The following is a 13,842-nucleotide window of genomic DNA, read 5'->3' as shown; positions in this document are numbered from 1 at the left end:
TATATAAGAATATGTTGTGGGGACTCGGACTATTACTACACTATTACCTTATCATAGTATCTCAGCTGGTACTCCAGGATGTCGCCATTGGGCCGGTCCGGCTGAGGCCACGAGAGAGTGATGGAGTCTGGGGCTCGGCTCAGCTGGTGCATCATGGGAACTGTGCTGGGAACTGCGGTAGAGAACAGAAGACTGATGTTTGAGCTGGGATTAAGTTTCCCCTGAGGGATGTGATGATCGATCATTTAACCCCGTCATCCTACAACAATAAAACAGTTATGTTATGTTAAAGTGATCGTGACCACAAGGGGGCAACGTTAAAGAACTTGTGGAGGATATTTAGTAGAGCATGAAAGTGGAGTTTTTAAATGGAGCACCATGCAGGATCTAGTTACAGTCAGTGCTGGCTAGCCATGCCAGTGAGGGGACTTTCCGACATTCCTTTTCATTTAATTAATACTCTGAGAGCAGACACAAGCAGGTTTTTTAGATCAGTTAGGCTCATGGAGACTTTTATTCAGTCTTGAAAATCGAATAACAGCGTACTTTGTCTGCACAATGGCCATCTCTCCTCTCCTCTCCTCTCCTTTCTAGTTTACTTTCATCTCTTTTTCTGTCTTTTTGTCTTCCAATCTCTCATTTCTCCCTTTCTTCCTCCACAGTGACTATAATGGGACCTGACAGGATATTGTAACCTCGAGCAACCTCCTGTCTAAAGAGCAGGAAGAGAAAAGATGGAGCAGAGAGAGAGAGAGAAAGAGAGAAATATAGAGCGACACACACACACACACACACACACACACACACACACACACACACACACACACACACACACACACACACACACACACACACACACACACACACACACACACACACACACACACACACACACACAGCCACACCGTTTCTACACAAACATCATCATCAGAGCTTGTCTTCTCTTTCATCTCATCTTTTTCATCCTCCCTGTCCGGCGCTCACCTGACTGGCTCGTAGTGAAATTGATGCTTGTGTATCGAGCTGGAAAAGGACTCAAAGCTGACACCTCATTCATGGCTTGCACCTGTCAATAAGGAGAACACACAGATCTGACAGAAAGCCTTTTTTTCTATTTACTTTTATGACATGCTTGTTTGAGAAAGAAAGCCTCACACATGCAGCCGTGTTGGTCAGTCAACAAACACCAGAAAATGGGAAACATCTTTCCAATATGAAAAAGAAACAAGCTATAATGTAGTCAAGTTTGCACAAGCTAAATAATACATGTTACTGTGTATTTGGAGCTTATGGAATAATGTGGCACAGAGGGCCGGCCTCCTTCTTGGCTCCAGGAAATCAGCAATCAGTGTGTAAAACACTTTGTCCAAAACAATTATTGTTTTACAAGCACACAGTAATTATTTAATTTCAATGAAAGGGGACATTTTACAGTGTTACAGACCCTTGAAACATTCCCAAAAAGGTTCTTCAAAAAGCATCCAACTGTCGTCATTGATTCAGTCCAAAAATTGTTAGTGTAAAACCAACTCTGGAGACGGTTTTAGACTATCTACAAGGTGATAAGGGAGAGAGTTGTGTGCCTTTAACTTGCACAGTACCTGTATGAGATAAGTGACTCTGGTCAGCAGATTGTTGAGGGTGACCTTGGTTTGTTTCAGGTTCGTCTGGGAGGGGCTGAAGGTGACGCCCTCTCCACACCAGGAGCACGCCGCTGGGTTGGTGAAGGTGGCTGAAGGGCAGATGCGACACACCACACCGTACCACACATCACTGCGGCCTCCCATGTCCACTGGAGGGCGCCACCTTAAGGACACCCCACCATCGGCGCTCTCATACTCCCAGGACAGAGAGACCGGTGCAGATGGAGGAGCTGGGGAGAAGATAGAGAGAAGGGTACCAGTTCGACATACATAATGTAAGCGGTGGACACTTAGGTGGAAAAACCTGCTAAGAAGTTTGAGATATGAAAAAAGAAGCTGCTTCCTGGTAAAGACATTTAACCAAGTTAAGTCATGGAAAGAACATTATAAAACTAAGTGTGGCCGTGACACAATTTATGTGAGCAGAGCAACTAAATACTTCTGCTGGTGGAATTACACTTCAATTATATTATGATAAAAGTGGTTCTGTGCATCTCCGTTCTCACAGTCCGAGTAGATGACAATCACCAATGAGGCCCCTTGAACACATCCCAGAGAGCATAAACAAACAAACCAACAAAGCTCACTTGTGCAGGCAGAAGAGTTGGCATCATTAGCTGTCCGGTAAAATCCGCTGCGACATTCACACACACTCGACCCCTCTTGGCTGGTTCTGCTGTTGGAGGGACACACCGAGCAGGGAATGGAGCCCGCCAGGGACTTGAAGTAGCCCACCGGACAAGCTGCAGAGCGACACCAAGAGACACGGGGAGGGTTGAGCTTCATTCTCAGTTTACAATCAAATACATAAAGTGTTCACTTTGAAGGGTTTTTTCACACAAAATGGAACCTATCATTTCCGAGGCGGCTTCCCGTAGTGTCAAGCAAAGCATCGCTTACCAGCCGCGTCAAGTAGGAGTCAGCAGGGGGTTTAAAGCTGTACGACACTGATTTGACTAATTACTGCGACACGGTGTCTCATTTACTTTAAGTTATGATATTTTATAGAAAAATAAATGAACAAATGTAAATGTTTTGTCAAATTTAAACCAAACAGAAAACTGCCAGTAGTTCTATTTGCAGCTGAAACACATGCAAAGTATCAGTATAAGAGGTTGAAAGTTAATAGACCATGGAAGCAGCAGTTAAAAACTATATGGACTCAAGGTCTTTGATTCTGAAGATGTAGAAAATGGAAAGTCTGAGGATCAAGTTCCACGACATCCTGGTCAAAAGCTCAGGAACAAGCGAGTAAGTGGACCTGCAGATACGATTGTTTTGTCAACTATTAGTATTAAGGTTGGTTAATGATCATAGATTAATTGATTAGGTGTGTATATAAAGAAGAACACATACTGTATAAATGAAGAGGAAATACTTGAGGCTTATCATCACCAAAAGAAACACATTTTCCATATCCTAGATTTGATTTGAACTATTTTGACCTCACTATTTGACCACATAAACCTTTCAAATCTCAAATACCACAAACTATTTTTGGGTAAAGCATCAATTTGATATTGGCTTGTGGTTCCCTTTGAGACAAAAGTTCATCCTGCTGCTTGTTGTTGGTTTCGTCATTCAGAGGACGCGGCTCGCGCTAGCAGCAAAACCACAGCCGACACACTCCAGTTCAAAATGACAACATGGACCCTGGACCATAGTTTTGAGAGACGGACTTCTTCGCTTTCTTGCAGTTAGAGTAATTCTTGTGTTTGTACAGTAAATACTGGAAACAGCTAACCAAGCAACTGTGTGTCATTTAAACTAGATTTTGTCCGAGCTTAGAGGGACTAGGAAGTACATTTTGTTAAATTTGGACAGAGCCAGGCAAGCTTTCCCCGTGTTTCCAGACCTTGTGCTAAGCCAAGCTAACCAGCTACTGGCTTTAGCCTCACAGTTAATGGACAGATTTGAGAGCGGAATAAATCTTCTCCGCTAACTCTCCACTAGAAAGCGAATAAGCATTCCCCCTAAAATGTCAAACTATTCCTTGTCAGATGTGGGTGGAAAGTTTTTATTAAATACAAAAATATATTTTCACCAAATCCCATGATAGCCATGGGAGAATATGTGTAATTATTCCCTAATACAAAAGAAAATTTTATATAAATACAGTAATAATTAATTCTTATCCACAAATCAAGTGATGTAATCCATTAAAATATAAAATAAATTTAAGTTCAAAGCATGCTTATCTCTTCTCCTCTCTCCCCCCCCCCGCCCCCCTCCTATCTGTCTCTCTCTCTCTCTCTCACACACACACACACACACACACACACACACACACACACACACACACCATTTGAACGTGCAGGCTGTTATCCTGAATTGATGTGCTTTACAGTGGAAAATCTGTGAAATGTGTCAGTTGTTAATGTCAAAAGCAGGACAGCTGAGCACTCACACACTTCATGCTGCTGAGTGCTCGTCCTGAGCAGAACTAAGAGAACATTGAGGGTTGTGCCTCCAGGTTGGTCTGCTGCCATTTTCACTGTGTGAACGCCGAAAGCAGAGTCAACTACAGGCTGCATCGTTCAAAAGGAGCTCCCTTTAAAGTGTGGAGTGTGTTTGTGTTCACAGGCGGGGCCTTCTTGTATCTTTGAGTGTGTAAATGGCCCACCTGATAACACCTGACCAACGGCTTGAAAGAAGGATCCTCTCATATGTTTTTAAACAGAGGGATGGAAGAGAGAGGATGACTGTGTGCTCTTTATGGCCAGCAGGAATGAACCCCTCACCTTGTTTACATAACCTTGTCAAGAACAATGTATCAAATGTGACACAGTGTATGTGTCAGTGGATGCATGTGTGTATCCTAGATGGTGTCCGGGAGAAGAAGATAAGACGGTAAGAAGTGAAAGAGGGTGAAGAATAAACAGATAAAAGGCTTTCTGTGTTCTCACTTGTTTCAGAGAGCTGACTTTGCTTTCAAACAGGTGTGAAAAGGAAAGAAAAAGGGAGATGGAGAGAAGTAAAAGGATGTTGAGAGATCAGAGAGGGAGAATGAACTAGAAAAGGGGCAGAAGTGAACAGAGAGAAGGACGGCCAAGGACGGTTGAAGGATGAACATGGGAATTATGTACATGAGCGACAGATGATGGGTGAAAAACGAGGAAACAGAGGGGGAAAGAGGAAAAGAGGAGAGGGAGATATCCTCCTTCCTCAATCTTTTATGTCCCGGCTGCACATTACCAAATGTGTTCTCTTACAGCTCTGACACAAAACATGACTTTGCTACAAAGCCTCTCATCGGCGTTACGAGCTGCGGTAACAACCCCCCACCCCCCCATCTTCACCCACCTGATTACAGCAGCCAATGAGAGTGCAAGTCCTCTGCCCTCTTGCCTGATGTGCAACCCCCATCCCCCACTGCCGGCTACATCCATCCATCTCCCAGCTATAAAGTACACAATTCATGGCCATAATGGCAGAGACACAGATTCCTTGATCATACATCCGTAACTCTGGAAAGTACAGTCACAGCAAGGGTTGGTGATATTGTAGTGTATGACAGTAAGAATAACAGATATAAGATATACATTTTAATGAATGAACTCACAAATAAGAGCTGAACTGATCACTCGATTAAGGGATTTCTCCATCGTCAGAAATTGAACATGCAACTATGGAACTAAGTAATTGTTTTAGCCAAAATCTGGCTCCAGTAGCTCCAGCTTGAGGTTTGGCCCCTTTTTATGTTTAATATCGTCTTAAACTAAATATCTTTGGGTTTTGGGGGAAAAACAAGCACTTTGAAGATGTCATGCTGAGTAATATTGATCTGAAAATTCAGCAAACTATAAGCAGCAAAACTAAGAAATATTCCAGGGATGACGTGGCAATTAAAGAACAATGAAATGAGAAAACATAGCAAAATGAGAAAAATAACAATAAGAAAATTAGAGAATAAAAAGAGATGGAGCTATAGATAAATGAATAGAGAATGACACGGGGAAAGGATGATCTTAGCAAAGGCTACATGCAAACAAAATTAAATCCTGTTAGGAGAAAAAACAATTGTCTGAAAGTAGTTTCTGAGTAGATAAACAGAAATAGAAAAAAGCAATGAGGTGAGTAATTTGATGTTAACATAATACTTTGGTTTGTAGATTGCTGACCCAATTTCTCTTTTTCTTCCCGTTTCATGCGCTCATTCCCTCGTTTGGCTCGCAGCATAATCTCTCTCTTCCTCCCTCTCTCTCCCTCTCTCCCTCCATCTCTCTCTCTCTCCCTCCCTCTCTCTCGGGCACACAAACATACATAAGCTCGGTCACAGATGCGACCACACAACAGGAGAGATGAGCACACATGGTTCCTACTGTAAATGTCTCCTCTGCGTCTCTCCATCCATTATTTTATCTCCATTCGGTTTGTCAGTGCAGACAGAAACAACTGACATATACACTGATCATATACACTGGATCATATACACTGGATCATATACACTGGATCATATACACTGGACCATATATGATATGCTCTATCAGCACACGGGCATATACAAGCAACTCTTCACAGATCGTGAACTATCCTGTAGCTAAAAATAGTAGGATGTGACACATTTAGGTCATGGCGATGTATATGTGCATGCACATATAAAAAAAAATACTGCACAATAAAACATTCCACAGCATGGTTCAGACATATCCTACAAATCAACAAAAGCAAAAAGAGACATTTGTTATTTCCCACACTGGATATAGTTGAATGAGGCAGCAAGTCTTTGAAAGGCAAACATCCATGTGAAAGAAAAACTACGTGGACAAAGATTTCCAATTTTCAAATATTTCGAATACACAAAGGAGAATACAATAGACTTTTCGGTGTATTGACTTTCTTTTTCTTTTTTTGATGAGCACATTATTCTCATTTTTAATATATAAATTGCTTATTCTCACGTTGAGCAGTCACGGAGTAACATTATCAATCATTTGGATTTGTGTTCTGTAAGTCCAATATTGCCTCTCTTTTAGTCTCCCGAGGGAAATATTGATTATTTAGATGTTAAATGCTCCACTCGTCTCTCACGGTGTCCGTCTGCTGTTTGCTGCTGAGCAAATAGTGAACCGTGATGTTTTAAGAGCGTTTTCTGCTGGAATCGACACTATAACAGTTAAGTTAAACAAAATGCTGAACTCTCTCTGCAAATCTCTCATTAAATGTCAGCAAAGATAAATGTTTGGTTAGGTGTCCCAAATAAGGTCTGTGGTGAAAACAAGATGAAGAGATTTGAACAACAAGTGGCTAAATGAGACAATCTTTACCACCATGCAGCCGAACACTTAGTGGTTGTGACGTGAAGTCACAACGCGGTAACGTTGTTTCATGCCCAACATTAGCTTTTTACTTTAGCATTAGCAGTTACCCTAAAAAAACATGAAAGTGGTGTTCGTTTGTGAAGATGATCTTGCTGAACAATATGTGTAAGTATCATCAATGTTTGTTTGCCACAGAACTTATTTTCTGTAATAATTAAAAATCCAGTCTTTTTGTTGTGGGAACCAGTATGACTGCTGGATTGGCCTACAACAATACGCAATTCCTGCAGCACTCTATATAGGAAATACAAATTACAAAAAGTGTTACATATAATGTGAATAGATGGAAATTGAGTGTCAATTTGTTTTGTGCTAGTCAAGTCTGAACACTTCTAAAATCCTGGCCCACCATGGATTCAACAATTTTGCTTTGAAAAAATTCCTCTTATCATTACACTACTTTATCTTATTATCTAACATGCAAAATAAATGACTGTTGTGATAGTTGTCATCATGGAGCTACTCTCCCACAGCGTCCAGCCAACGGTCAATACTAGATCTCATTGATCATTTCACTCAACGAAGTCTGGCTCAATGCTCGATCTTTATTGATAGACGGGAAGGCAACTGAATGTCAACATTGCTCATAGGTATCTACTTGATATATGGTGATGGATATCAGTTATGAAGAAACGCTTTGAGGTGTGTATCCATGCTGTTTGGTGAAAAGTTTCTTTTTGGGACCAGAGAGAGTCAGTCATCACACAAAAAATAATATCAAGCTTGCACTCTTACTTTTACTTCCTCCCCTGGCCAAATGTTCTTGTTTCCCATCACAACAAGCCTCAGGATAGTGAGTGAATGTGCGCTGTGTTTAGGACAATCTGACGCGTTGAATATTTCAGTCGCACGCAGCAGAAAATATCAACACGGGTCCAAATTAATTTCGAGCCCATTTGAGCATCCAGCTGTAATCCGTGTCCCAAATCCTCGACAGTGGCTTAATGTTTGAGAGGAATCAAACAGAGGGAAGGAGCTTGTCTGAGGACCAACTCGGGGAGCCCAAAACTAAAGGACGGCTTCATGTTTGGCTGAACAGGTGTAATTGTGTCTCATGCTCAGTCGTGTTTCCGCTTGTTCTCTCTGCCTCTCCGTCTCCCTTGTGGGATACAAATGTCAAAAGGATGAAATCATCGGACAGCTGCTGCTTGTCGTCTGCCTCTGTCCGCATCATTTTTCAGAAGACTGAAGATGAATTCTTATCTAAAACTGAGCCTTGAATGCCACAGAGATTGTATAGAAGCCAGATGTTCCTTTAGACTCGCGTGTGATAAACAGCCGTATAAATTAGTTACAAAATGGTCTTTAAATGTCTGTCTGTCAAAATGCCAGCTGTGTTTTAGTAAGTGTTTGATGTTTCAGTTGATTATTTAATTATATGGTGTGGTGTTGTTTTGGAGAGTCTGAATTAACAGAATAATCAGGCATCAGACATGTAGTAGATTAAAAAACTACTGTAAAGTTTTTCCCCCAAGCTCCTCTGAAGGTTTTTTTTTTAATTCTCTATGACTCATTTTCATTTAAAAGACAGATACGATGAAAATGTGTCAATCAAAATCAAATCAAAAATCAAGTTGTTATTACGCGTTGTAAAGTTCCTGAAAACTCTGTCTGTAAAGTCTTTTGGGCAAATCCATCCAGTAAGATTTGAGATATTTTATTAGTTATAAGTGAAAGCTTTGACCTGCTGGTGGCCCTGGGAATACATCTTCCCAGGGTACTGGTCAGTGTGTTGAATAATGTCTGAAATGAAATGCATGTCAGTGGTAAGTGGAAAACAATGCTATAGTTTCCTTTTTGATAAAGTGTTGTATTTTTTATCTAAAAAAGAAAAACAATGACCTTTTTGTGCCTTTAATTACAGATTTCCACCAATACATACGTTCAGCGCTTTCCTTTGCTCACCTTGAACTATTATCAAATGTCCTTAGTGCTTAATTCAAACAAAATGTACAAGTTTGAAAAGTCCGACGCTCCACTTTCTGGTGAGAACAAGGACCGGCTACTGTTAATAATTCCTCACGACTGCGTCGCCAGTTAACCATCTGCCCCTTTTCTCAACATTCCCAGGGAGCCAGAGCGGACAACAATGTCATGATGCCAGTCCACATCATTAGTCAGTGAAGTGATCAACAAAACATAATCAAATCAGAGTTGGAACAAAAAGCCGGAGCAGCGTGGGCAGCAATGTGTCAGATCATTCATGGACGGCCACTGGGAGCCTTTGCTCCGGCAGCTGAGCTGTGTCGAGGGGTGATTCGTCAGTAAATATCAATCAGATGCAGACAAACACAAGTGGCGGGCCGAGGGCAGATGTAAGCATGAACGCATTTCACAGCTGACTTGGCAGGATTGGAGGATTAATTGTGCTGGAGGTAGTTAGACTTTGAGGGCCCCTGTGCAACGGAGCTCAACAATTATGGCCATTGAAATTCCTGGTGGGCTTCAGTTTTATAGCGTCATGCCGGCATTTACAGACATATGTGGAAAGCAATGCAGCAAGATACACTTGAGCATAAAGAGACAATCGTCCACTCTTTCGCCTTCACAACCTCAACAGTTCATGCCCACTCAGTTCTTTAAGTCATTAGCTTGCATCCTCATATCTTTCACTCTCCCTCCACCTCTCCCTGTTTCCCCTCCACTCCCCCTCTCTCCCCCTGCGGTTTCTGTCACTTGTTCACAGACGAGTGGCCTTTACATCGCCATGACCTAAATGTGTCACATCCCTCTCACTGTGGCTCTCTCCCTCTCTCTCTCTCTCTCTCTCTCTCTCTTTCTCCCTCTCTTCCTGTCCTTCCTCCTCCTGCTCTCTCTTGATATCCCTTCCTGTCCGTCTGGACATCTCTCAATTTTTTTTTTCCCACTCACACACACTTTGATAAGTGAAAATGTTTTGGACCATTTTTGCACTTGCTAACCAATGCCTCTCCTCTCCTCTCCTCTCCAGTAAAGTTAGCAGTACATTACCAATTTAAAATCTTTATATTCCTGATGGTAGGCCTGTAAAATGCTATTTTACTCACCATTTACTATTTATTACAGAATATATGCAAATGTTACATCACTAAAAATTCTCTGCAAGGACAAAATACGGCCTCTCCTATTCTCATCTCAACCCGAACCTGCCATCGCTCCCTCTGGTCTCTACATCAAACACGGCTGTATCTCAGAGCGACAGCAGCTCCTCTCAATATTGAGCTTCATATCTTAGCAAATGCCAAGAAGAGACCTGGAAGTCAAGAGTGGCCTAAAAGTTGATTATCAGTTTTTATTTTTTTTATATTTTAGTTCAAATGAGCTTGAACAGTTACCATTTTTTTGCAATTGAAGAAATGAGTGATAAAACATTTTCAATTAGAAAGTCAAACTCCTTTAGAACATGGGCAACAAAGATAATATTATATCCGTAATGAACTGGTCAAACTCACAGTATACGCATGCTGTGGCCAATTTGTATTCAACGTCATAGATGGAAAAACTCAAAATAATTTGGACAAATTATATACTTTAAGTTTTTTGAAGAAACGTGCCAGCTCTACTCCACCTGTGAAAGATGTTGTATCTGTTGTAACTTTGAGCTTTGTCAAGTCTCACAAAATAATCTCAGTTCGGAGTGTTAATCTTGTTGCATGATGGGAAATGTAGGACTCAATGTCTTTAGAGTGTGACCGACATCTCGGCCTCTGCAGAATCAATTTAACTATTTATCATTTTGCATTTCATGTGTCTCTCACGAGTTACCTAACTTAATGGAGGTACATTACTAAATTGCTGGAATGCTTTTTAAACTATTATAAGAAGGCTGATGTTGTAGCTACTTTACATGAAAAGTGAAATGAACACAATGAGGAATCCGGCGTATCAGTATTCTGTGACTTACCCAAGCAGGCAGATCCATTGAGGTTCTGCTCATAGCCTTCATCACAGACGCATCCCCCCACAGGAACCATCCACTCCCCTTCAGCATTGCAGTGCATTCGAGGGGGCGTGCCTCCCTGTGCTCTACTGTGGGGGACACATGTCCCGCTCAGGGGCACTAAGGCAGTCGGCTCAGCCCCGGAGGGAGTTGCCGGGTAGGATGCCAAGTACATGCTGGTGGCTGGACAGCGCCGATAGAACACGGACACACCCATGAGGGAAACACAAGCTCCACTGTCCACCACCGCCAGGACAAATCTGAAACAAGGGTCACATGTTATGATGGGGGACATGTAGTCCTTTGGGAGTGATAACGTTAGTAAAACATGAGCGACATAGTGAAGCACAGGCATGGTTACCCATTACGTGTGAGTGGCGCAAAGCTGCGTGTCTTGATGTTGATTCGGCTGTATCTGTTGGGCTGATACTGGTGAGGTGAACTGGGCTCCACCTTGGAGAAACTCTTATCAGCTGCGATGGTGTCGATCTTCACCCAACCTTCCCTGGTTTCCTTCTCTCCGTTGGACGGCTGTGGTGAGGAAAGAACCGAGTGGACAGCAGCCGGTGGAGAGAAAGACAATAAGTGGTCACAAGAAAACAAAATAGAGAGAAAGTGTAGCTGACAGGAAGGAAAGTGATGCACATTGAATGGAGCTGGTTAATAGGAGAAGGGAATATACAGTGCATCTAACTAAAGTGGAAGCACGCTCTGTCTGCATGTAAGTCCATCGATTTATTTAACAGCCCTTCATCACACTTGGCGTGAGGTATTGCTGAGGATTGCAGTGTGGAGTGGACCTCTTTAGAGCCACAGGACATATTTATTAGTAGTGCGTTATGTACACACTGTGTAGTGTATTAAGAGGGGACCCCTATTAACTGTTAATCCACCAAACAGCATGCTGGGTTCATCTTGCTCTCTGTTGCTCATTACAGTACATTCAAGAGCAGAGGAAGAAAGAGAGACCGGAGATGTACGGACAAATGTATTAGTCATGGTCTCATGAGATCTACAGGACATATTTAATAGAAGCGTGTTACAAAGTGCACACTGTGTCGTGTATTGAGGGGACCACTATTTGAATTAAATGTTACACCACTGAACGGGATGAAGCAATACCAGAGGCCCAGCAACCAGCCCGGTCCAAACAGGCACATTTTGAAAATTTTGTGCACTGCACAAGTAAAATCAGAATTAAAAAAATTAAAGAAAAAGGGAAAATGACTAGATGAAAGACAAGCTCAGGGTTTGCTGCATTTTTCCCAGGCACATGAATAATATGAAGTGGTTTGGGGAGAAGAGTAAACGTTGACTTGTATGTATGCAGGTCCCAGCGGGGGTCCGCGCTCAAGTCCCTGCGATGACTTTCAGCGCTGCAGTGCTTCCTGACTCTTCTGTGACTCTCGTCTGATTCCTCATCAGGCTTTGATTTACATCTTTAAAAGGCATCTCACTTCCCGAAGGAGAAATGCATTCATACAAGTATTGCATCCCTCCCACTGTGACTGCACATGTAGCTCAGGCAATTCAGACTTGGTAGCTCAAAATGTCCCAGAAAAAAAACGACGACTAAATGCATAAATAAATAAAACATCTTTGGAGAGTCAGTGTGAGTCACTTAAACACATGAGCTTCCTGCAATGAGTGTAAAATGGTCACAGTTGTATATTTTATGCCTCAAAGATGTAATTAGTGGGCCTGAAGTGACTTTTCCTGAGACCGCAGTGGCACATTTTTGCATTTTGTAAACCACAGTTCTCAACGAGTATGTGCTTCACACCAGTGTTTCATTCTCAACAGCTTTTTTTTGACAAGCCCAACAATAATCACGATGATTATACAATTACTCCTTGTCATGAGATGATGGGAGGTTTAGGGAGTTTTAGAGTAACGCAAGCACAACATCAATAGAAATGGCATTTTACTTTGCTTTATGAGTCTTTCTGGTGAAGTAAATAACTGGGAAAGAGGTTCTGTTGAACTACAATAATCTGGATTCAAAGACATGTAAAGCGAACAACCGCTTGTCCACAGCTTTTCTTTAATGGCACATGGTCTGGTCCACATTTCTTTCTGGGAATCTGTTTTATAAATAAACCCATATTAGTGTATAAGTGCTACTTAACAATGTCAAAAAGGGTTTGTTGTATTTGCTATGGAAATACATACATCTGGTATTTTGCCTCACCTCAGCTGTCCAGGTCCTCTCCAGCTCTCTCTGGGAGTCGGCCTGTTTGTAGTACAGGGTGAGTGTCTCTCGGCAGGTGGGTGACGGGGATCGGAGGCTGGCGCAGTCACGCACCGAGAAACGCAGCGTGACAAACACCCGTGGAGCAGAGTGGCGGTACAGGAAGGGCGTCGCCAACCAGTTGTCTTGAATACGGGGATTTTGGTTGACATTACAGACCTCGAAGGTTCGTATGAGCTTCCCCCGGTCGTCCAGGACACTGACCTCATCCCACTGAGAGAGACAGAAACAATGTTATGAGCTTGTGTAAACCCAACGTTGTAAAATGGAAACATGATCTGAGGAAAGTAGCTCAGGAATCAGCCTGTGTAAACTCTAAAAACCTTGCTGTGTTTATGGTTTGTCCACAGTTAAGAATCGTCCTTGTATCTTTAAGATCACAAGGTAAATATTGAACATACCACCGGTGTTGCTGACATGTGGGTCCAGTCCTCTGCTAACATCACACACTGTTGTTTGACATCTTTATTCTTCGTGTATAATAGAGCATTTGTTCTGATATAACACACACATTATTATTAAATCATTAATTAATTAATTTAATTAAATTAAAGTGAAAAACTGTACTTTTACTGTCCCTAATGAAGTAGGTCATTTCTATGTCCTAGTTATAGACTTTCCTATGTCTAATGAGGTAATCAATGATTATAAAACCGGTAGTTAATTAAATCACTTGAGCCATTCACTTAGAACATAACACTTTTTAAG

The 13,842-nt window shown here is 41.9% G+C and overlaps 1 protein-coding gene across 1 annotated transcript in view; it reads right to left on the bottom strand.

Annotated features, from left to right (window-relative positions):
• Positions 1 to 13,842, bottom strand: part of ephb6 (eph receptor B6) — a 31,057-nt gene that overhangs the window by 3,689 nt on the left and 13,526 nt on the right. Inside the window, exons 3-9 of the mRNA XM_034553750.1 lie at positions 13,075 to 13,347; positions 11,245 to 11,414; positions 10,848 to 11,143; positions 2,231 to 2,386; positions 1,602 to 1,873; positions 985 to 1,066; positions 48 to 172 (exon numbers count right to left, since the gene is read on the bottom strand). Coding sequence (XP_034409641.1) covers positions 48 to 172; positions 985 to 1,066; positions 1,602 to 1,873; positions 2,231 to 2,386; positions 10,848 to 11,143; positions 11,245 to 11,414; positions 13,075 to 13,347 — 1,374 coding nt within the window. The remainder of the gene's footprint in view (positions 1 to 47; positions 173 to 984; positions 1,067 to 1,601; positions 1,874 to 2,230; positions 2,387 to 10,847; positions 11,144 to 11,244; positions 11,415 to 13,074; positions 13,348 to 13,842) is intronic.

Source organism: Cyclopterus lumpus, chromosome 16 (genome assembly GCF_009769545.1).
Source record: "Cyclopterus lumpus isolate fCycLum1 chromosome 16, fCycLum1.pri, whole genome shotgun sequence".
NCBI classification, from domain to species: domain Eukaryota; kingdom Metazoa; phylum Chordata; class Actinopteri; order Perciformes; family Cyclopteridae; genus Cyclopterus; species Cyclopterus lumpus.
Note: the sequence above shows the minus strand (reverse complement) of the source record. Positions and strands in the feature narration are given on the sequence as shown.